Here is a 25,772-nt window from a genome sequence, read left to right as displayed (position 1 = left end):
AGGAATTAAACCCCCAGTGCTTTCTGAACATAATGTACCTTTGAAATATTATTTATGAATTTTGAAAAAAAATAAAAAAACATTGCTACGTCTTTCTCCTGTCCCACTGTTTCTGTAAAGGATGGCACAGTGTTTGTTAAGTGTAGTTTTTATTCAAAAGGGAGTCAATGTTTTCAACAAAGAAAGCATGGGGGCCAACATGAAACAGAGCTCTTTTCTTTAGGGTACTTTTCAAAGTGAATACAATGATTAGAAATTCAACTTCAGCGAAAATGGCACTGATGCTAATAAAGGGTAGAATATTTTCATTAAAAAAATAAATAAAATCACATCCCAGAAATAGACTACAGGGTCACTGCAAATTAGATAGGTCTAATGACATTGAATACAGGTTTTTATTATTTATGAAGCCATTTGTAAAGCAGTAAGCACAAATAAAGGCAAGCCAAAAACATGTTAATCTGATTTTCTTTACCAGAATCAACGAGACCCTCGGTTGAATGAAATTCTGTTTCCATTCTATGATCCAAAAAGATCAATGCAGATAATTGAAACATATGAGCCAGATGAAGCACTAAAGAAACAAGGTAATCAAGAAAAGGCCTAAGGAAAAGGCTTAAAACTAAAGCATGACTAGTTAGTCATACCAGACTTACAATTTATTTTGCTGCTCTGCAAAGCTCAGTCAGAAACCAATACTCTGTTTCCCTCTAGTGGTAATCTATAGAAATAGCATTAGGCTGAAAATAAATTGTTTCCAATTTTTACAAAACAGGTGTTTATAATTAATTACTGTAGTGCAGCAATTAATGAAGCAAAAGTAGAGCAGCATGTATTGAATTAATTTAACACATCAGTTCTTGACTGTGTAATTTTATTTTAAGAACTAAAAAACACATTTGAAAAAGCTTTCTAATTTTGAACAGTTAATCTCATGCAATTTATTTACTTTAATATTTGAAGAAAAAAAAAAAAATCCACAGTAGAAAAAGTCAAAACTTAAACACACTTGCAGTTGTAGATACACCCACAGCATTGGATTGTAAGAATGTTCTTGCATTTGCTCGTTTGAAGGTCGGATGTCCAGCGATGGGTTTTGCAGGTATCTGATGTCAGATGAAAATGCTCCAGTCTTCCTTGATCGCTTGGAGCTGTACCAAGAAATGGACCACCCTTTGGCGCACTACTTTATAAGTTCCTCCCACAACACTTATCTTACTGGCAGACAGTTTGGAGGCAAGTCATCTGTTGAAATATATCGGCAGATCCTCCTGGCAGGATGCAGGTCAGTACTGGCAAGAGTCCTAAGAAGACAAAACAAAATGGCAAAATACAGAATGTAAAATTGAAACAGTACAACCAAAACCTAAAAATCCTTATGCAGTGAATGCAACCTTTCCTAGCTTATATAAAAGGGTACTGTAATTTTATAAATAAATGCAAGGCAATATTGTGACTGTTTAAACTTGTAGAAAAAGATATATAACTGCACGTGGAATATACTATGCCATATTTTATTACATATTTCCAAAACTTACAAATACTTCTATTGTTAAACTCTATATTAATCCATCTGTTAAATGATGGGCCTCTTTATTATCATATAACAGTAGAACATGGTAGAAAGAGGTTTGTGCCGCTCTCTAGGTCATTCAAATGTAAGAAACCACATGTGGAATACCATTTTGATGGAGACTCCTGTGTATACTTAACCTATGCTTATAATTTTTTACAATATGTAAAATAACAATGAAAGAACATACAAGATGTTGGGAGAATTGTATCACTGAAGAAAAATATATTGGTCAACTTGTGATTTTTGCTCCTATATTCTGAGTTTCTTTCTAACTGAAAAAAAGTTGTGACGATTGGCAAAACTCAATATTTAACGTCTACAGTATATGAATATTAAATATCAGTTAATCATTATTTAAGCAAATCATTAGTTAAGGCTTTGGGAATAGGGCACTGGTGAAGCCTAATACTGTATGTATTTTAAAAGAAGTGGAATAATAATATTAAAATGCTTCTGGCTTTTCTATTGGTTATACTGTGTAGATGTGTAGAATTGGATATTTGGGATGGGAAAGGGGAAGACCAAGAACCAATAATAACCCACGGGAAAGCCATGTGCACAGATATTCTCTTCAAGGTAAATATAAAGTCAAAGCCTTTTTCAAAAATGGAAATGTTACATACCATGTTTTAGCATATTGCTGTGCACCATAGTTGTAGAAACTGTTTTAAAAATCATAAAACAACAGTTCCACTGTCACACTTTCATCTCCTCAGAAAGCATTTGAGATACAAATTTCATATTTCTATATACAAAGTCTAAATTTGCAAGTGATCAGCAATCTAATATGGCTGTCATTTGCGGTCAAAAAACTTTTGGGCTTTCTGGTGAAAAAGATTAATATCGTACAATCAAAATGAACAGTAAGAACAGTAGTAAATTAACTTCAGAGAAAGTGTATCATACAGTAGGTGATGCTATCATAGTAATGTGTCACAGTAAATGGACATACATAATGTATTGGAGTGATTTGTGTACAATTATGGTACTACCAGAAAGTGCTTTTTCATTTACTGATGTGTATGATGTGACTGAGTCTTGAAATAAATAATAATAAAAATAAAACAATGTGCTGTTTATTCTCTTAGGATGTAATTCAAGCCATTAAAGAAACCGCTTTTACCACATCAGAGTATCCAGTGATCCTTTCATTTGAAAACCACTGCAGGTAAGGTTATTTGTTACTGTTAAAAATAAATTAAATAGAATGGTATAATATTCTTTTTCAAACTACTTTATATTTCCTTTAATGAATTGGTTTACTCTACATGTTGTTATTTTAGTAAACCACAGCAATTTAAGATGGCAAAGTACTGTGAAGAGATTTTTGGAGATCTGTTACTGAAGCAACCACTTGACAGTCATCCGGTATGTACTTTTTAAATTGTGTGTGTGTATATATCATTTGTTTTTTCTTATAATTAAAAAAAGATATATTACAATGACAACAACTAAAAAAAATATTTGTTTGAAATTTTACAGCTTGAACCTGGACAACCTTTGCCTTCTCCTAATGACCTGAAAAGAAAAATACTCATTAAAAATAAAAGGCTTAAAGCTGAAGTTGAGAAGAGTAAGCCAACATTTACATTGCATACAGTTACAAAGGCCGTTCATATGCAAGGGGACCCCAACATTGATTTTAGAAACATATGGACCCTCACTCTAGTATCCCTCCTTTCACTGATGATTTTAAAATATACACAACTCTAACATGTACCGGGGAATAATGATACCAGGGATTTGTTCAAAATTCAAAACTATTATAAGTGAGAAACATTTGTACAGCATGTGTATTTAAAATTGCTTTAACGTAATATGAGAATGTGCGTCTGCTTTTAACGGAAGTCAGTTTCTTAACCATGCATTTATTGTTTTTATTTTTTATGTCTGCCATTATGCTTCTATTCATGAACCAGAATTGCATTTGCTTCTGTTTGGGAAATAAAGTTTTTTATTTTTTATTTATTTGTTTGCAAAATTAGGTCCATATAATCCTTGTGATCAAAATATAGACAAAATTAAGACAACTTTAAAAATCTAGCCCAGTCCTTTTGGAGGGCGTGTATTTCAATTCAGAATATCAAAGTATGTGAGTAGTAAGCACATACACATACAATACAGCTTTTTTTGTGGTTGAAATGAGTAGTGGCTCTTCAAAGCAGTCCTGTCCTTCATTGTGTCAGGCATTGTTTGTGTACCTGAGGTCCAACGAGGTTGACACACTCCACAAAACCCATGTTGTTGCAGGTGGTAATCAACAACTGGTGACAATTCTACCACGTTTACTGTTTGAATTTGCACTTCACAGCAGCCTACTGAACATTTTCTGTAAAAACCTTTGTAGAGGTCTATTTTCTAGGTATTTTTAGTGGGTCCTAAAAAGCAACTTATACACCAATGTGACCTATAGGCTTTTTCCTGAAATTGTTGTCTGAAAAAAGGGGGGGGGGGGGGGTGTGACTTATACACCAGTGCAACTTATACGCTGGTTTTTATGGTAATCGCTTACCTTTTAACAACAATGGTCTCTTGAGACCTGTGTGTATGGGAAATTGTATCAATGTGTGCATCAGTTTTTACAGACTATTTAATAAATAGACAACTAGCATCTCAAGGAATCTTGTGTTGTACAGTATTCATGAGTGTGGCAGAAGGAAAGTAATCCATGTAGTCACTAAACTTTTAATATACATATAATCAGATATACACAGCATGAAGGTTGTTTTTCTTGTAGCAACATTGCACAGTTTATACAGGGAGAGAGTTGTAATGGAGAAATGGTTTCAATTACATATTTGCATCAGTACTCTTTTAGTAACTTTGTGTGCCTTTTTGATATTTTAGGTGACTCCTTTGTTTATGTATTCATTTTGTCCTTAGAGCAACTTGAGGCATTTAAAAGACTCATGGAAGCTGGAGAAACAACAGCTCCCGCTCACATTTTGGAAGATGAGAATGAAGAAGAAATAGAAAATGGTAAGTTATACTGTTATACATTTTATCAGCTTACATTGCCTGTCAGGTTTGACCGGGTCAGCTAGTGCACAGTATGCTGGCTTTCAAACAGTTTAAATATTGGAACTGTTCTATTTCTGTTTGCTTGTATATTAATTCACCCCAGATACTGAAATTGTAAAACACCTGCTACCCCTCCTGTCATTTCAATATGTTCTCATTAAAGTTGTTCTGAATATACTTATCTTTACTTGTACCTGTACACAAGCAGACATACATTATATCGTTTAGTCTTTGCATTGCTATAATCAGACTTATTGGTATTTTCATTTGGACTGACCTAATTTATTGGTCTAAATACAGCATCTCATGTTTTACACCAAAGTGGGATGAAGGAACAGGGAGTTAAAATAAGTATCCCAATATCCACTTTGTATATCAGTTTAGGTTTCCTGAATAAGGATTTCTATAATATCAGAAACTATATCAGGTGTTTACCTACACCTATGGCAATAGTATAAAAAAAACTGCAAGGTGGCAGTATATCCCAGTTAACTGTCTAAGCAGAATGCACCACTAACAATATATACCTTCTGAATTCTTAACTTTAGTTAGTAATAATAATAATAAAAATAGAAGAACATTTTACTTTCATTTCATGTGTTTAAAATTTAAGTTAATAAAATTAATTCAATGTATTAGTAAAACCTGGGAAAAAAAAAAAAAAACAGATGATGTTGGCCTAAAGGAAATATATATATATATTTATAAAAAATACTCTTGAAAACCTGGTGATTAAACAATTGTTTTATTGTCCTACGTTTTAGCTTGCCCCAAACCAACAATTGGTAAGGAAAACACTTGGTGACTGAAAGACCCTTCTCTATCTCTGATTTACTCTACTCTTTCTAGTTTATCCCTGGGATTCTTTTATTTCATTGGTGATTATGTTGTTAGGGCGTAATTCTTTCACTACACATTGAGATTAATAGAACTGAAGTTCATACAGGGTGGTTATAAAGCCTCATTCTTATGCTTCTTTAGCAACAACAAATAGAAAAATAAAAAACATTCACTGCTTTATACCTTCAGAACTTAATACCATCCATCTTTTCTCATTTCTTATCTGTTTAATATCCTTTACGTGTGTTTTGTATAATTCTCTATTGATTCTTCTTCTTGGATCATTGTTTACCAGACTTACTGACTAATGTGTACGGCGTCTGAAACTGTGATTTAGAGATTTTCCATTTACCAACTCTTTACAGAAATTACAGATGCTCAACTCTCGTGTTAATTTATTTTATAATTGTTTTTATTCCTGTTTTTGAAAAAATAATAGACAACCATCAGTGCCTGACACAACACAGACAAATGCTTCAGAAAATCAAAAGTGGACATTAGTTTGTAATCCTAGTAAATAATGTTGTACTAATAAGACAATGATCTCTTAATAAGGTATCAAACACATTTATTTCTCCTCAGCAGCATTACAGAGTTGTAAACTGATTTATCTAATCGCCCTGTATATCTCTTAATTGCCACACAATAAAGGTCAGAATAGCATTTACTGGTGCTACAGTAGTTTCACAGATTGTATTTATTGTTTCCATAATGTATAAGGGCTTTTAAATACTTTTGTATTTACAAAACAATGTACATTTCAACTTGTGGTATGTGGCAGGAACAGTTCTTTATGCACAGCACAGACAAAATCAAATTGTGCAAAAAAATAAATACACAAATTTTGCGGTTTAGAAAGGTTAATTCAAATCTGAACACTGGTGGTAATATTTTTTGAAGTGCTGTACTGTAGTAACATTTTAAATGTTACTGCTCTACTGGTGTTGGGTGAGTGTTGAACCACTTTACAATTGAACATTAGACACAACAGCTTAGTTTGCATCTTTTCTCTAATTCTTACTTTCCCTTTTTATTTTGCCTGTTGGTTTACTGTATTTACGTGGGTTCCGTGTTTTAGTATTGCTGTGTATAGCATTATTCAACTAATTTTATGTTTTTCTTAAAAGCCGACCCAGAAGAAGAAGCACATCCAGAATTAAAGTTTGACAATGAAATATCCTCTGATGATTTGAGTCAGACAGAAGCACAGACAAATAATGTGAAGAAGGTGGGTTTCTCTCGGATTGTGTACTGTGATTATAAAGTTACTTTATGTAAAATGCTATCTTTACACAAAAATTGAATTAGAATATTTTAAATTAGCATAAACATGTGATGGTGTTATTGGCTACAAAACAAAGCCTTGATTCCCTACCAAACTATATTCACTCAAGGTCGAGAGTTCACCAGGTTTTATACTGTAGGTCTCAATAAATAATTAACTGACTAAGGGCCAGACCAAATCAAACCCTGATCGCTCTTGGAAAAGAGTGTTGATGCGATAATATCGCTAGTTTCCATATCACATTTTCTTTATCACAAAACCAAAACTAGCCATTTCCAATCCCTGAAATGGGCGGAGAGAAGTTTCACAGGAGTAGGAGGGACCGCCGAAAGCAACATGAAAGCAGCTGTTGACCAATCCCCAGCCGGTATTTGTGACATTTTGAAGGGGCGGAAACAAGGCGGTAACATGCGAAAAGGCAGGCGAAGACAGCCAGGACAGAAAAAAATAAAATAAAAATCTGTGTTGTACTACTGTTTCGTCTGAATATCAATGAATGAATACTATTACATACAACTACGACTAGTAGTAATAATAATAAAAATATGTTTATTAGTAATAATAAGAATAAGAATAAGAATTATCTGCTTTTATTTTTATTGTGTAAAATATTGAAAAATATGGACGTGAATTTGAAAGAAAACACACACACACACACACACGCACACACACACACACGCAATACACTTGGCAATTACCTCATTTCCACATTGTTTTCATGACTTTTGTGACCTGGCTTGTGTCAGCACCATGCAATGCCAGCATCCTCATACCCGACTGGCAGTGCCCCATGCTACTCAGAGCCCTGTTGTGCACAAGGCTGTATAACTCCGTGCAACTATTATAAAATTAAAATGCTGATTTAAAAAAAACAAAAAAACTTGGGGTGAATAGAATAGAACAAAAACCAACATAACACTGTCGCCAGGATCAGTACCGGTACATATTATACAATAAGAAGTGGAATGAAATGCTATCCAGTGCTGTGAAAAAAAAGTTGATTGCAGATTTTTTTAAACGGGCACAGTAGGGTAGTTGTATTATTATTATTATTATTATTATTATTATTATTATTATTATTATTATTATTATTATTATTATTATTTCTACTTTACTAGTTATAAAATGTGTTTTAAATACTGTAGACAAGGCCCAAATGATGCAATATTTACTTTCTTCTGTCGAAAACCCAAAGCAAATTTAAAAACTTCATCTTGATGCTTCTGAGATGACCTTTATAGGTATTACGTAATTTTGTTATCTACACGGATTTATACGTTTTGAGGGGACCGCTTGGCATGCTGACATGGTATAGCCAAAATGTGCTCCCTTGTACTAGAACGGTGGGCTTGTTCTTACATGCCGAGAATTTGGGCTTCATAATGCTTCTGTGTAGGCCAACATGTTGAAGTACTTTACGAGAGCAACCAAATGTTTAAAACTAAAAGTTAATATCTTTAAAGTGGTTAAAACATTAATACGTTCTTTATTAGTATTCTAGTTTGTTTACATTTGTTAGCCTTGCGTTTGATCGAAGTTCAATGTAATGGAGCACTGTGCCTTTAAGAAATGAATAATTAACAGAGGTAGGTGACACCACAGACGACGTGTGAATATGTCCATGGATTTTTAAAAAAGTGTACTGTCCGTAGTTGTAGCTTACTACAAAGATAAGAAATAAAAGAAAATATATCTAAAAAGCTTTACCATCACTGAAAGAGACACTGCTTCAAGCAAACCTCTCCGTGAGTAGAAAAGAGTTTATTGTTTGTACGTATTAAAGAAATAATACGTATTGCTTTGTTTAAACATTTAACTCGAACTGTGGCAAAAAAAAAAAGTAGGCTAAAGAAGTCTTGTGCGTGTTTCGTTTAAGGGTGCAACAAACACAACATATATTATGATAATAATAGGAATAATACATATACTAATATTTGATACTGTAAATTATTCATTTTAAATTATTCTGTGCTGTGTGGAAGTGTTCGATATATAAGGTCAGTGGAGCATCTTGAGGCATGTACTGTTTTTTGGGTTTTTTTTGCAAATATCAGGATGTTTAATGTTTTTTTTTTTTTCGAAGTTGACTGTAAAATCCGGTCCTGCGAAAGTCTTGCGATGTGATTTATAGCTGGAATTGAGTAGATTTGGTTGGGCGATAGCAAACCACTCCCCCTTCTCAACCCACTTGTAGTCAACAAGCGATAGCTGCTTTTTGAAGGGCGAAAAGGGCTCGTTTTGGTTCCACAAGATTTTGCTTAGAATTTTTCTTGTGTTTTGTTACCGTTCGCTAAATGCTAACTTTGATTTGGTCCGGCCCTAAGACTGGAAAGAAAATTAATTGCTTTAATTAACTAACTGAGGTTATACTGTAGGTGTAACAAAGAGCAGTAGGCTTCCGGACCTTGAGGAATGAAATTGTGTGCCCATGCTATATTTCCTTTGAGTTCCTTACTATTGTCAATTGTATGCTTTGTGCAAACAGTCTACATACTATTACAATGTATTATGTATTACTATAGGTTGCAAGGGTGTTTTTTTTTATATAAATATGTTAGCAATGTGACCAATAGATTATTTGTTACCAGTTTATTGATTGGTTAACTTATAGAAAATTTCCACAAATGAAAATGTAACCAAAATTGTAACTGAGGAAATATGTCAGAGTATGTTTTCTTTCTAAATACATGGGTAAATACTGGTTTTATCTTTAAGGTTATTGAAGAAGAGGTAACTGAAATAACAGATGTATCAGATGTAACAGATGTAGCTGAACAGGAAAATAACAAAAAGGTAGTATTTAAGATAAATAATAGATACTGTAAAAGATCAAACATGGATTTGTTTCTTGTTTACAATTGGAATTCTGGATGTGAATGCAATTTAACCAGTTTTACATTTCACAGACTTCATCCTGTTTTAATGTTGCCATTTTGCTCTCTATTTCTGGGATGTCTCATAATATACAGCTATGGCCAAATGTTTTGCATCACCTAGAATTTTAGGATTGAGACATAGTTAAAATACATGTGTGTGTATATATATATATATATATATATATATATATATATATATATATATATATATATATATATATATATATATATATATATATATGAACATAATTTCGATGTTTTATTTAATATCATGTAATTAAAGAAACTACAAAATGATATCGCAAAAGTCTACCGGAAGCCATAATAGTAGTACAGTATGTTAGATTTTGAAATGTCACATTTTTCAGTTCTCAGTTTTTCATTAAGTATATGGAAAACTATAAAGCTTAAAAGTATATAAAACTATGAAGTATGTAATTCAATATGGTAATGTAACATTATTCAGCAGGTTTCATTCAACTTCATGAAGCAAAATTTGTAAGTTCTATAGGGTGATCCAAAGCTTTTGGGCATGGTTGTATAAACAAAAGACCATAAGAAGCATTTTTTACAATCAGACAAATTGATTGTGTCGAAACCGGAAATGGAAGGTCATTTTTATTATTATTATTATAATTATTATTATTATTATTATTATTATTATTATTATTATTATTATTATTATTATTATTATTATTATTATTATCTATATAATTAACAAAACTTGCAAAATTAAAGTCTGATATCATATGGGGTAACTTTAAAGAGGTTTCTTAAAAACATTTGTCATTTATGATAAATGTGTGTTTAATTAAACAATTAATTCTAGTTGTAGAGCATTTACTTTGTGTCACTCTATCCAAACTCTAATACATGAGCTTTACAGCTTTTGTTCTTTACTTGCAGGGTGGTATAACTGTAGAGGATGAACAGGCTTGGATCACCTCATATACGTATGTAGGAGCTACAACTAATATTCACCCTTACCTATCAGCAATGATTAACTACGCTCAGCCTGTTAAGTTTCAAGGCTTTAATGTGGCAGAAGGCAAGTATAAAGCTAAATGAAAGAATTTAAATATAATTATTTATTTATGCCTTGATACTCCTTGATGTAAACCTTTATATTTTCAATTTAGGAACATTATTACTGCTAGGTGATAACATGTGGAATGATAAACAGGGAGGCAGTACAGCATAGGAGAGTATGTTATAACTTCATCAGCACACACACACACACACACACACACACACACACACACACACACACACACACACACACACACACACACACACACACACACACACACACACACACCACACAGAAGCTGGATTTTCTCTCTCCAGCTTCTGTGTGGTGTGTGTGTGTGTGTATATATATATAGATATACGTACATGTATATATAATATGTACGTGTGTATACATATATACACACAGACACTGTATATATCATACATATATGATATATACATTAATGTGCAGACTGAGACTCATTTTTTATTCAAAGATATTGGTGTTTGACTGGTGTGTGCTCCGCACAGTCACAGAGATATTATCTCCTGCATGTTGTTTTAAAGAGATTTATGTTTTTCTAATTCTGTAGCCACATTTTACTAGGCTTTTGCACAAGTGCATGTTACAAAAAGGTGTAAAAACAACTTTGCACATAGGAGCCATTATTAACATCTGACTTGTTTATTTCTTTTTTTTTGTTTGTGTTTTGGGGATTTATATTTAAAAATGTTTTAAAAATTGTTGACAGTGTAAAATATTATGAAATTGGCCCCTATTTGTGTAACCTGTGACAGGTAGCCAATTTCTATCAGTTCTGTAATGTATGGGTTGTTTTTTGTCTTTAAACAATATATATTAAACCCGGGGTAAATATTGGCGTGGGGGATGGATAAAATACAGCACAAATCACAATAAGTGTACAAACAAAACAGTAAATAATGTAATTCTTTATATATAAAACACCATTTAAAATGTAAGTAGCTATTTAGCTAAGGGTTTAAAGAGTAAGTAGCGGGGATCCGAAAAATATAGCGTTATACATCCCCATGTGTTGCTACAACTGTTTAAATAACATACCTGTCATTTTCTTAACATCCTGACAAATTGTTTACACTTATAACTTTAAAGTCTGTTTCAATGATCTTTTCAAAATGGCCACTCTAGTGCATTGGGGTTTGAGATCTCCTCTAAAAAAAAAAAAAGTGCTCTGGCTTTTCTGTGCCGTACCACATCATGGATTGTTATTGCTGTGCTACCTGTTTGACAATGTAGGCAGTAATCCTTACACTATCAGTGCACTAGAGCGGCCATTTTGAAAAAAGCTTTGAAACTAAAAGTATAAAATGTTGTCAGGATGTTAACAATGAAAAGGAAACTTACAGGTATGTTATTTAAACAGTTGTAGCAACACGTGGAGACTGTATAACACTATTTTTCGGAACCCCGCTACTTACTCTTTAAGGGTCCTGTTAACAAAGCTTTAAAAAAATGTATTTTTGTATATTTAAAAAATAGTTTGATATTCATGAAACTGTTCTGGACTGTTATTGGCTTTTTTTAACAAGCTAACAGTGACTTTCATCCCCAGTTACAGCTAACAATACAACCCTAGAGCTGTCAGCCCCATGAAAAAGTTAATCAACATGACCTAGGTCCACAGTATGCATTTATAGAAAATATAAGTTTGACATCCAGAACCCTTAAGATACCCCTAGATTATAAACCTCTCAATAACTAGAGTTGAGGACTGTCCAAACCAAGTTTCATCACAATTAAATAAGTGCTTATCTAGATAAAAATGTCAATGTGACATACAGAGAACAGGCTGGGGGCCTCCATATACCCCAGATTCGAATAAACTATAATAACTTGGGCTAAACAGTGACCTTAGCAGGTTTTATCAGAACTGGACAAGGGGTCCCCCGGAGCTTTGTGAACATGGCCATTAGAGTGACATGACAGTAAGGAACAGTCCTAGTTCTCAAATTACGTTATGCTTTTTTGTATGTTGTTTTAGAAAGGAACATCCATCACAATATGTCATCTTTTAACGAATCTGTTGGACTGGGATATTTGAAGACTAATGCCATAGAATTTGTAAAGTATCCTTTGATGCCAACTAAAGTTGTGCTGTCAGAATGTAGATGAGTTTAAGTCAAGGCTTAAGCAGATGTGGTAAAAAAAAAAAAAAAAAAATCTGAGCGACTGAGTGTTCAGCTTACTCTGGTTTCACAATGTTGTTTAAGTATTGCAGTGTGCATTATATTCTGTGACATTACACTCTTAGTAAGATGTTAAAAAAGGGGGTCCTTGGATAAAAGGCTTCAATGAAGCACTTGCCTGGGGGGGCAGGGGTGTTTAAATTGTTCACAATCCTGGAATTAATTGACCAATGTGTTTTTAACATAAGAAAGAATTAAGCATGAATTCAAGTAAACATTATATTTAATTCTGGTGGGTTTGATGATTCCAGGTAGAAAGCTCAGATTACAATATAGCTTTTCTAAATGGTTTACAATATTAAGAGTTAAAGCTGCAGATACACAATCTTCCTCTTTCTAAGCTCCAGGCTTCTTCTTCCATCACTTGAAATGACACAACAATCCATCCTTCATTCTGTTACTGCTTGCAGCAGCAGAAGGGGGTGAGTGCCACATATAAGCTCTGTATCATTTTTCAGCATGGGCCTGAATTTAAAAAACATGGTCGCGTGGTGTGCAGGGTCATACAGTTATACAGTCAGGGGAGCGCAGGTTTGTGTCCTTGCTTTGCTCTTCCACTCCGCGGGTTAGGGAGGCAAAACAGCCAAGGACTGTTTCTCCACGTCACGCTACAGCAGACCCTACTGGCCAGGCACCTGGTGAGCTCAGGCAGATAACTGCAAGGCTGGCCTTTGTCCTCCAGAGTCCGGTGGTTCACTGACAATTTTTTTGTTTTTGTATTTTTATTTTGTTTAATAAATTACCGCATAACATTTGGAGGAACATATTAAAAGATGTTAGATAAAATGAAGAATAAGAGAAAACTTCTTTCAGTGCAAACTAGTCAATTGCCATGTGATTTAATTACCAATACAATTACCTTTTTATCAGCGGTCCAAAGTTTGATTTAATGATAATAAAAACAAAAACCAAAGTGCTTATCTCTAGTAACAACCTTAGTGTAAAAATATGGATTTTTTTTAAAAAATGTATGGAGCGCTGTAAATAAAAAAAAGTATTGGATTACAAATAAATTACCCGAAATAATAAATGTTATAAATGAAAAAATACTAGAAAAAAAGCTAATGCTTCTTTTTCCTTAATGAGATGCACAGTTATAATAAACGACAAATGAGTCGAATCTACCCCAAAGGAGGCAGAGTGGATTCCAGTAATTACATGCCTCAGATCTTCTGGAACGCTGGCTGCCAGATGGTCTCACTGAACTACCAGACCCCAGGTAAAAGATGCTGTCCACTCAACCCAAATCCCAATGTAGGGATAGAGCAGTAAATCGCAAACAGATGCCACAATTTTGCTTATGGCATTTTTGGATACAGACATATGGCTTGATGTGAAATCATGTGTGGAGAATCACAAATGCATGAGAAATGAGTAAGGTTAAAATGGAACAACAATAACCGCATTTAAAAAAATGAAAGATTCCATTATTGAATCCTGCTGGGAAGGAAGCCATTGTTTTCCCAATGTAAATTCCCATTTTTTTTATTTCCATATTTTTTTGTGTGTGTACAGTACAAAAGAGAAAACAAATCTGTCACAGCAACTTTGGTGTCATTACATACATTAAATAAAAAATAAACTTTCCTGACTAGAATTGTGTTGATTTTAAATCCAATAAATCTTATATCCTTCTGGAGAATGACATGCAGTGCACACAAGCTTGTTGTCAATTGGGACTGTAATTTGTTAAGATCCTTTGCTGGATCCTTCTATTTATTTCAGATTTGGCAATGCAGTTGAACCAGGGGAAATTTGAGTATAATGGATCATTCGGGTGAGTACTGTATTGTAATTTAAACCATTATCATCATGTGTAAGAACACAGTACCTCATAGTTAACAAATTAATTTGACATACTGTATTAAGCATAACCAGAGGAAACCTCTCATTAAAGGAAATGGAATAACACAAGAGATTATTTTACATTTCAGTCCCGTATTCAAAGACGTCACTCACACTCACCACTCACACTTAAGTGCAGCTGGAGGGGCTGTTCACGCTCAAACAATTTGAAACATTTAAAAAAGGATACCCACCACTCACTTCAATCTAAGTGAGGTCTCTGAATGGAACTTAAGGTTAGCTCTGCACCATGCCCCCCTCAGTGAGTGACATTTCTGAATAGGAGCATTGGTTTGGCCGTTATGTTGCATACAGAGGATATGTGTCCCATACATACTTGTTCTTGTTCATTCCAGGTACTTGCTCAAACCTGACTTCATGCGGCGACCTGACCGAATGTTTGACCCTTTTTCAGAAACACCTGTAGATGGTGTTATTGCAGCTACTTGTTCTGTTCAAGTAAGTTTTTACATTTATATCTTTACATATCGGTAAGGATTGTCATTAGCTGTTACCAGAGGAATATATAAATGGAGTATATATGTAAAAGCCTATCCATTCATTCATTAACTTTCATTAACATTGAATGTTGACCAAATCTCAATTTATAACACTGCGATATAGCTTACCTATAAATACAAAATACCCTTGTCAAAGAGGTCTAAAAAGTAAGGGGGTGGGGGATAATTGTTTATTTACTACTGTCTACTCTTTAGTTTTGTAATGTTTCTGTTTATTTTTTTTTCTCAGAATTGATATTCCCTATGCTATATATGTGACCTCATGCATTAACCCGATATTTCAAGTATATTTTTGTAAATGTATATAAAAATACCAGTTTGAGTATAATCATGTTTTTCTTATATGTACTGTATTTTCATGTCATACAGCCATCCTATTCAAAATCCAATTTGATCTCTGTTCAACCATTTTTGTAGGATTTTGTGTTTATATTTCGGGTCACTTATTTATGAAGTGTCAAGGATGATAATGCTTTATGAAGATCATGCTCTGTATTTTATCAGAAGTATATGTATGAGTTAGATCTGGTAACCATTACTTTATTATACAACATCTAGCTTGAGACATAGAAAGTTAGTCATATCTATTAGTCAGAAAGTTAGTCAGCAATACTTATTTCTTCATTTTAACTGATATTGTAACTATAGATTAAAGCTGTAAATCCACAAATCAAGAAATATTGGTTGAGTACCAAAGACAACAGAGCAAATTATTTTTCATTTGTACCAAGTTGGGCCTACTTTGGATAAAGTTCTGTGTTGCCTTCAAATTGTTATTGCATAATCAGTGTATTTTGTATAGGTTTTTTCAGGTCAGTTTTTATCAGACAAGAAAATTGGCACATATGTAGAGGTGGACATGTATGGATTACCCACAGACACCATACGCAAGGAGTTCCGGACCCGAATGATCATGAACAATGGTCTGAACCCTGTTTACAGCGAGGAGCCTTTTGTATTTAGAAAGGTATGTAACAGTTATTTTTTATTTATTGTTTTTAATTTATTTGAATATTCTGCTGTTCTAGTCCTTCAGGGAACAGTTTTGCCTCGAGAATCCAGGAAACAGTTAGACTAGCGCTTATCCTCTTTGAAGAATATGAGAACAGGGCAGCTGCAAAATCTGAGCTATATTAATTAGACAGTGTAAGTTTATTTAGGTTGGTTACATTTGAGGACATTGGCTTTAGTTTCAGTCAAGCAAGGTCAAGGGTCTTAATAACATTTCAAACAGAGTAAATATGCAAAGTGCATATTCTTAGCAGTTTTCATCTAGAACTGATTACTTTTGTGACATTAGGTGCACTCAAAAAAGGTCGGATTACTATTTGTACTTAGGAGGTAATATTTTGAAAGGGTTGTTTTTTTAATACATTCTATATTTACTTATCTAGCCAATTAATATCCCATTATGTGTCTTCTCTCAAATTATCTAATGTTGTTCCTCCAAAGATGATTTTTTTTTACCAGTCTTGCTAATTAGTAAATGAAAAATGTATGTTTTTAACCATTTCTAGAAGTCGATATCTGCAGTGAGGTGGGCTTTTTTTAGACTTAAATGACCTCTAGGAGTGTGCAACTAATTTCAGCCACTACTGCAACTCTGAGTTATAAATTTAAATTTTCAGAGGGGACAGAAAAATTGCAGCTACATGGTAACTTTTAACCAATCTCACTTAAAAATATATAGCTTTTAGAAGTGGTCGAAAAATGTATGCTTTGCCTGAATAGTTATAATAGTAAATAGTGACCTACGCAGAAAGAAGAATATACAATGGTAAATAAGACACTCAATAAGATATTAAATAGGAAGGATATGTTTTGTATTGTGTATTATACTGTACCTCTTACTATATATATATATATATATATATATATATATATATATATATATATATATGACCAGTAGTTGGAAGCTTTAGAACAGATGCTAATGTGTTATTTTGTAAAGAATAAAAGGAAACAAATGAAAAAATATTCTTAACCAAATTGAAAGAAATGAAATACATAAGTAATGTTATTTACATTTTAAATAGTGAGCAGATAGGTTTGTTGATTGTTTGAGAAGTATTGTTCCTTGGGATAACCAAATACTGAGCTCGAGTCATGTGATTTCATAAAAGCACCAAGTGCTCAGTATTTGGTATTTTAGTTACAATTGCCAAAATTAGTTGATTAAGAATCTGTATAAATAGCCATTAGAAAAGACATGATTTTAATTAACGCAAGAACAGCGAAAGATACAACCATGCCCTGCTTGAGTAATGAAGATTGCCTGGTTGCTATCGGAATAATTGAAGGCGACCTGTCTATGAGAGAAGTTGCCCAGAGAATTAGATGTTCTGCTTCAACAATCAGCAGACTAGTCCAGATAAACCAGGAAACCGGCTCTGTGAGGGACAGGCCACGTCCTGGAAGGCAGAGGGTCACCACACCAGCCCAGGACCGTCACTTCCGACTGATCCATCTGCGTAATCGTTTTCAGACTGCAGTGGCTACAGTACGAGAAATTCCAGGAAGAAATAACCCGCGCATCAGCAGAATGACTGTAGATCGCGGTCTGCAAGAAAATGATTTGCATGCTCGGAGGCCATTCAGGGGTAACATGTTGACAGCTGAGAGACGAAATCGCCGTTTTCTGTGGGCCAGAGAACATCTGAGGTGGCGGCAGAGAGAGCGGTGGAGTGTTTTATGCACCGATGAATGCCGTTTTGCCCTTGACAGACCTGACGGAAGACAATGTGTGTGAAGTCGTCGTGGTGAGTGTTATGCTGATTGGTGGGGCAGTGGAAGTGTGATGATGTGGGACGGAATCTCCTTTAACACAAGAACTCCTTTGGTGCAGATTGAGGGCAAACTTACTGCTCAGCGATACATTGACGAAGTCCTTGAGGGAACAGTTTTTCCATTTCAACAGGCCAATCCGGAAGTGTCGATTTTCCAGCAGGACAGTGCAAGAACAGACAGTGCTAGGATTATAATTGCGGGACTTTTATATAATTTGTTTTGTATTATGGTTTATTATGATTTTTAATGTATTTTTATTTTACGCTTTATTTATGTTTTATGTTTTTTTTTTATATATGTATGTATTTTTACATATTTATGTATTCAACTTTTTCTTTCCCTCCCCATTGTAAAGATTACTATAAAAATAAAATATTGTTAAAAACAAAAAAATAATAATAATTGCACGACTTCAAGAAAACAATGTCGAGGTCTTGCCGCAATCCCCCAGTGCATGCCTCTCAGCCACTCAGAGAGAGGGAAAGCCCACACATCCTCTTCCCCACCTCTCCGTGTCACTACCATGACTGACAGGTGGATCTACGAGGCTGCTGCCCCCTTTCTGCAGTACCACACATGCGCCAGATTGTCAACACAGATCCCCCCCACCTCCCCCGTTACAGTAGATTATTGATCCCAGAATCTCATCAAGCAGCTTCTTGAAGGATCCCAGGGTGTCAGCTTCAACAACATTACTGGGGAGTTGGTTCCAGACTCCCACAATTCTCTGTGTAAAAAAGTGCCTCCTATTTTCTGTTCTGAATGCCCCTTTATCTAATCTCCATTTGTGACCCCTGGTCCTTGTTTCTTTTTTCAGGTAAAAAAAAGTCCCTTGGGTCGACATTGTCTGTGCCTTTTAGAATTTTGAAAGCGTGAATCAGATCACCATGTAGTCTTCCTTGTTCAAGACTGAACAGATTCAGTTCTTTTAGCCTGTCTGCATATGACATGCCTTTTAAAGCCGGAATAATTCTGGTTGCTCTTCTTTACATTCTTTCTGGAGCAACAATATACTTTTTATAGCGAGGTGACCAGAACTGAACACAATATTCTAGATGAGGTCTTACTAATGCATTGTAAAGTTTTAACATTACTTCCCTTGATTTAAATTCAACACTTTTCACTATGTATCTGAGCATTTTGTTGGCCTTTTTTATAGCTTCCCCACATTGCCTAGATGAAGACATTTCTGAGTCAACATAAACTCCTAGGTCTTTTTCATAGATTCCTTCTTCAATTTCAGTATCTCCCATATGATATATATAATGCACATTTTTATTGCCTGTGTGCAGTACCTACACTTTTCTCTATTAAATGTCATTTGCCATGTGTCTGCCCAGTTCTGAATGCTGTCTAGATCATTTTGAATTACCTTTGCTGTTGGAACGGTGTTTGCTACTCCTCCTATTTTTGTGTTGTCTGCAAATTTAACAAGTTTGCTTACTATACCAGAATTAATGTAGATTAGGAGTAGCAGAGGACCTGTACACCACTGGTTACCTCGCTCCATTTTGAGGTTTCTCCTCTAATCAGTACTTTCTGTTTTCTACATGTTAACCACTCCCTAATCCATGTGCATGCATTTCCTTGAATCCCTATTGCGTTCAGGTTGAGAATTAATCTTTTATGCAGGACTTTGTCAAAAGCTTTCTGGAAATCTAAATAAACCATGTCATATGCTTTGCAATTATCCATTGTCGATGTTGCATCCTCCAAAAAGTCAAGCAGGTTACTTAGACACGATCTCCCTTTCCTAAAACTATGCTGACTGTCTCCCAGGATACTGTTACTATATAGGTAATGTTCCATATTGGATCTTATTATAGTTTCCATAAGTTTACATATAATAGAAGTCAGGCTTATTGGTCTGTAGTTACCTGGTTCGGTTTTGTCTCCCTTTTTGTGGATCGGTATTACATTTGCAATTTTCCAGTCTGTCGGTAGAACGCCTGTCTCAAGAGGCTGTTGCATGATGTTGGTTAGCGGTTTGTAAATAACTTCTTTCATTTCTTTGAGTACTATCGGCAGGATCTCATCCAGCCCAGGGGATTTGTTTATTTTAAGAGCTCCTCGTCCCTTTAACACGTCTGCCTCTGTTATGCTAAAGTTGTCAACGCTGCCAGGATTGTGTGAATGCTCAAGGAGGTCATACCCGATACTAACTTTGTAATGGTTTAATTTTGACAGTGTGTCACGTTTCATCCTGAAAACTTATCATGATTCTTTGATCTGTATTTTTGTTCACATTTTCTGTGATTTTGTTTGAAATCTGTTTAAAATAGTTCATTAAATTAGATTACATTATTTTTTACACATTATTATATATATATATATATATATATATATATATATATATATATATATATATATATATATATATATATATATACAATAGTACCCACACACATAATGGAAACACTGGGGGTTATCTGGCAACAAGCTCCCCATCCCTAGTTGTACTGCTTTCCTAGAAAAATATGTTTTGTTGTAAATCATGTGTTATTTCCATAATTTGTGTTAGTACTGTGTACTGTATATATTGTGCAATTTTATACAATGAGTTCAAGTCTTGTATTGTAAGGAGATAGTGTGTCATGACCTATAGAACTCACATCAGATCAAATTTAATGCAAGACAAATATTTTGTATGCCATTGGAATCGTACAAATGCCCCCACTGTTTGTTTTCAAACACATGATCACTTGAGAACGCCCTTGATAGCCAAACTGAAACAATGGACAGCTGGCTTTTTTCTGTATGAAGTGTAGTGTGAATAGTATTGTGTATCTGTTTACTGGAGTCTGCAGTTTCCCAGATTCCACACAAGAAGTACAATCTGGTGAGCCAAAATGCATTAGTGCTTTTTTTAAAATATAATTCTCAGATATCCTGTTTCCTAACATAGGGATTTTAATGGCTGTTTTTTCCATGATCACCATTCAGTTAGCAGTTATGTAAAATGGTGAGGTAAAAATATATATATATGACAATCTTTATTCTGTTGTCAAACACAGTGAGATCTGTTTTAATCTTCTAAACAGAGGCACATCACCTGTAGCAGATAAAGGGTATTGTGATCTGCCACAGTTCAGATGACTGCTTTAATAAAACCGGTCTTGCTTTATGTTTAGGTGATTCTGCCTGACCTTGCTGTACTCCGAATTGCAGTTTATGATGACAATAACAAGTTGATTGGTCAGAGAATTCTACCTCTGGATGGTCTTCAGGCTGGCTACAGACATATCTCCCTACGAAATGAATGCAACAAACCTTTATCACTGCCAACCGTTTTCTGTAACATTGTTTTAAAAACATATGTTCCGGATGGATTTGGAGGTAAGGACAATCCAAAATAGTATACAGAGTTGCCTTATTCTGCATTCTTCTGCTTATGTCTCAGCTTTCTCAGTAGGCCTGAGATGTTCCCTTACTGTAGCTATATACTCTTTCCACAGTCTAGTGTGTGAGACGAGTGTACAGTGTGTATGTATGTATGTGCATTGCGGCTCATCTTGGTGACAGGGCATTCTAATTAATTGTGAACATTTAAAGCTTAATAAAGCTTATTCAATATATGTCTTTCTATATTGCTTCGGTTTAACTAGATAATTACTACTGTCAGATTGATAAGTCATAGATTTCTAACCTTCTCAAACTGCATTATTAAACAATTGTTTCTCATTCCATGTCTTATTGGCATATTTTATGACGTATTATTCCCTGAGGGCAAGCATGTCCTCAGTGAGCGATATAATAAATTTGGTAAGAGGTGTTAAAAAAAATCTGCAGATGTATGGAGTTGCCTGCCAATTCTTCCATCTTTATGTTTGAATTATGCCTATTTTTACATGTACATACTGTGGAAGTATCTTTAAATAATAACTTCAGGTAATTTCAATGACCACTCACAAGTGAATTGATATGCAAGACTCTTGTCTATACTGTAGATGAATTAATGACTGAAATGAGATTTTTTTAATTACGAATGATATACAGAGATGAACATGTTTATTGGAATCAGTCAAAATATCACCAATGAGTGATTCAGGTTTGACCTGTTAAAGATATAAAAATAACAGTGAAGTCAGTGAAGTATAATTATGAGTGGAATAAACTACTACCGAATAAGACCATTTTGCTATCTACTTTCCAGGTGCAAATCCTCACTACTGCCTTAAAAAGTTCTAGCCCTGATATTACCGGTATATATTTTTTGTTGAGACTTTCTGTTATGTGGAATTTAATAAACGAGAAGCAAAGCGGTGAGGTTTTTTTCACCTTCATTTTACAATGCCATTTGAAATCTAAAAAAAAATTGCCCACCCTACCATTACCACTGTGGCCACTGTTTACTGTGAAGAAACGGCAATGGCAAGGAATGAAAATAAATAAATAAATAAATATATAAAATGTGGTGTCAACTTTATATACTATTTATTTGGGGAATTAAAAAAAAAAAACGTTAACAACAACTGTTATTTGGCATCCTTTGTTTTGTAGTTAATTCACTGGGGTAAAGTAAGTCCTACAAAACTTTACTCCTGGGATATTTTTCTATTTTAACATGTTACATATTATAAGGTCTTGCTGTAAAATAAAGGCGCACACACACACACACACACACACACACACACATGGGCCACGGCCACGCCCCCTGCCTCTACTGCTATGCTGTCTCTTATATTATGAGCGAATATCTGAACATGAAAATCCTTGGTTCGTCCCAGCACTCGTATATTGTGACAGACCAGGGGGAAGAAGGGGATAAGATGTAGTCAAGGAGGGGCCAAAAGACTACATCCCCCAGAAAGCCACAGGAGGGAGCCAGGGTGGGGGACACCTGGCTCTAATAATAAATGAATGCCACCACCTGCGATTAGCAGGCAGGTATTTAAACCAGGAAAAATGTTTGTTCTGGGCAATCTGCAGTCAGTGTGGCTAGAGGCTGTCAGTAATGAAAATGTTCTGTGTAAACCTTTTGTGTATTGCTGTTATGTGTAAACGTGTAAAAGTGGTTTTGAAACTGGTACATAGCTTAGCTGTTCAGGTTGTTAGGTTCCTGAACAGTTTAGTTAGCACTCCAAAAACTGAGTTAGGTTTTGTTTTGTTTTTGTTCATTTGTCTTTGATTTCTGTAATTAATAAAACAAACCAAAAGTGCTATTCAAAACTTCAAATTCTTGTGTCTAGGTCTGATTTTCAGGGGCTACGAACCTTAAAATAAGTGAAATATTTCACACTATATATATATATATATATATATATATATATATATATATATACAGTACTGTGCAGAAGTTTTAGGCAGGTGTGAAAAAATGCTGTAAAGTAAGAATGCTTTCAAAAATAGACATGTTAATAGTTTATATTTATCAATTAACAAAATGCAAAGTGAGTGAACAGAAGAAAAATCTACATCAAATCAATATTTGGTGTGACCATCCTTTGCCTTCAAAACAGCATCAATTCTTCTAGGTACACTTGCACACAGTTTTTGAAGGAACTCGGCAGGTAGGTTGGCCCAAACATCTTGGAGAACTAACCACAGTTCTTCTGTGGATTTAGGCAGCCTCAGTTGCTTCTCTCTCTTCATGTAATCCCAGACAGACTTGATGATGTTGAGATCAGGGCTCTGTGGGGGCCATACCATCACTTCCAGGGTTCTTCTTTATGCTGAAGATAGTTCTAATGACTTTCGCTGTATGTCTGGGGTCGTTGTCATGCTGCAGAATAAATTTGGGGCCAATCAGCTGCCTCCCTGATGGTATTGCATGATGGATATGCAGCCCCAAATTTGCAAGGAACTTCCACCATGCTTCACTGTTGCCTGCAGACACTCATTCGTGTACCGCTCTCCAGCCCTTCGGCGAACAAACTGCCTTCTGCTACAGCCAAATATTTCAAATTTTGACTCATCAGTCCAGAGCACCTGCTGCCATTTTTCTGCACCCCAGTTCCTGTGTTTTCGTGCATAGTTGAGTCGCTTGGCCTTGTTTCCACATCGGAGGTATGGCTTTTTGGCCGCAAGTCTTCCATGAAGGCCACTTCTGACCAGACTTCTCCAGACAGTAGATGGGTGTACCAGGGTCCCACTGTTTTCTGCCAATTCTGAGCTGATGGCACTGCTGGACATCTTCCGATTGCGAAGGGAAGTAAGCATGATGTGTCTTTCATCTGTTGCAGTAAGTTTCCTTGGCCGACCACTGCGTCTACGGTCCTCAACGTTGCCCGTTTCTTTGTGCTTCTTCAAAAGAGCTTGGACAGCACATCTGGAAACGCCTGTCTGCCTTGAAATTTCTGCCTGGGAGAGACCTTGCTGATGCAGTATAAATACCTTGTGTCTTGTTGCTGTGCTCAGTCTTGCCATGGTGTATGACTTTTGACAGTAAACTGTCTTCAACAACCTCACCTTGTTCGCTGAGTTTGGCTGTTCCTCACCCAGTTTTATTCCTCCTACACAGTTGTTTCTGTTTCAGTTAATGATTGTGTTTCAACCTGCATATTGAATTGATGATCATTAGTACCTGTTTGGTATAATTGTTTAATCATACACCTGACTATATGCCTACAAAATCCCTGACTTTGTGCAAGTGTACCTAGAAGAATTGATACTGTTTTGAAGGCAAAGGGTGGTCACACCAAATATGGATTTGATTTAGATTTTTCTTTTGTTCACTCACTTTGCATTTAGTTAATTGATAAATATAATCTATTAACATGTCTATTTTTGAAAGCATTCTTACTTTACAGCATTTTTTCACACCTGCCTAAAACTTTTGCACAGTACTGTGTATGTGTATATATATATATATATATATATATATATATAATTAATAAATTATTTATACTTGGGAAGGTTAAGGAGCAGTTTAAAATATCTTCTAAATCTATACCACATTCATTTTTTTGAGAATTAATAAATTATAATAAAAATAAAACAGATAACTCCAGAGAAAGTGTGCTACCAGGTTTTAACATACAATTTGTAAGTCTTCCATGTCAAACCTAAAATGGAAATGTCTACTATCTCAAATGATTGAAGCTGTTATTTGCATATCTCTTTAAAGCATTTTTGTTGTCATTTTTCCATAATAAAGATAAAATTACATAATAAAGGCCTTTTATAAATCAGAAGATGTTGATTTTGAAATTCCTGACATCAGGTTCAAGGATATGTCTGAAGTAGTATATAATGTTGCAAACCCTTAGTCTGAGTGAACGACCAGTTGGATTTATTGGATTTATTGGATTTAAGTTGGATGCTTGACTTAAAATATACACCAGGTGATACTTTGGCTTTGGGATTATACATTTATGGACATTAACATTTGAATTTACTTGCAAGAAAGTGAACACAGATTTCAGTAATTTCAATAATTTCAGTATTTTTTTGTATATGAAACCTTTAATTTTGAGAAACCTCATTTTGTTTAATGTTATACTTGGGAAGGTTAAGGAGCAGTTTAAAATATCTTCTAAATCTATACCACATTCATTTTTTTTGAGTATTCATGGCAGTCTCTTAATATATTACTTACTTTGTAAAGTGTGTTTTTTTCACTGTAATAAACAAGGCCTTTACACTGAGATAATATAGAAATCAACGACCATTTTAGCTAAAAAGCAAGATTGGTAAGCTTTTTATTTTTCATTTCAAATAACTCCAAAATATAAAGCCCTAAAAACATAATAAAGAAACTTCATGCACCATTAGCTGGCATCATGTTCATAGCACCATTACAGACAACATTGGGATAAAATCCATTTATCTGTTTCCTACAGGCT

At 34.6% G+C, this 25,772-nt stretch overlaps 1 protein-coding gene across 4 annotated transcripts in view; it reads left to right on the top strand.

The window, feature by feature from the left end:
* LOC117402388 (1-phosphatidylinositol 4,5-bisphosphate phosphodiesterase beta-4) overlaps positions 1-25,772 on the top strand; it is a 163,326-nt gene that overhangs the window by 108,432 nt on the left and 29,122 nt on the right. For 2 of the 4 annotated variants that reach the window (XM_059024261.1, XM_059024259.1), the window contains exons 13-29: positions 479-587; positions 1,075-1,285; positions 2,059-2,152; positions 2,665-2,744; positions 2,860-2,944; positions 3,059-3,149; positions 4,460-4,555; positions 5,362-5,382; positions 6,565-6,665; positions 9,438-9,515; positions 10,505-10,646; positions 12,631-12,715; positions 13,930-14,054; positions 14,561-14,612; positions 15,037-15,139; positions 16,004-16,168; positions 21,120-21,324. In XM_059024261.1, the coding sequence (XP_058880244.1) occupies positions 479-587; positions 1,075-1,285; positions 2,059-2,152; positions 2,665-2,744; positions 2,860-2,944; positions 3,059-3,149; positions 4,460-4,555; positions 5,362-5,382; positions 6,565-6,665; positions 9,438-9,515; positions 10,505-10,646; positions 12,631-12,715; positions 13,930-14,054; positions 14,561-14,612; positions 15,037-15,139; positions 16,004-16,168; positions 21,120-21,324 (1,843 nt within the window). The remainder of the gene's footprint in view (positions 1-478; positions 588-1,074; positions 1,286-2,058; positions 2,153-2,664; positions 2,745-2,859; positions 2,945-3,058; positions 3,150-4,459; positions 4,556-5,361; positions 5,383-6,564; positions 6,666-9,437; positions 9,516-10,504; positions 10,647-12,630; positions 12,716-13,929; positions 14,055-14,560; positions 14,613-15,036; positions 15,140-16,003; positions 16,169-21,119; positions 21,325-25,772) is intronic. The other 2 variants (XM_059024262.1, XM_059024260.1) reach the window with 1 other exon arrangement.

Source organism: Acipenser ruthenus, chromosome 5 (assembly GCF_902713425.1).
Source record: "Acipenser ruthenus chromosome 5, fAciRut3.2 maternal haplotype, whole genome shotgun sequence".
In the NCBI taxonomy this organism is placed as follows: Eukaryota; Metazoa; Chordata; class Actinopteri; order Acipenseriformes; family Acipenseridae; genus Acipenser; species Acipenser ruthenus.
The sequence above is the reverse complement of the archived record's forward strand: the minus strand, read 5'-3'. Positions and strand labels throughout refer to the sequence as shown.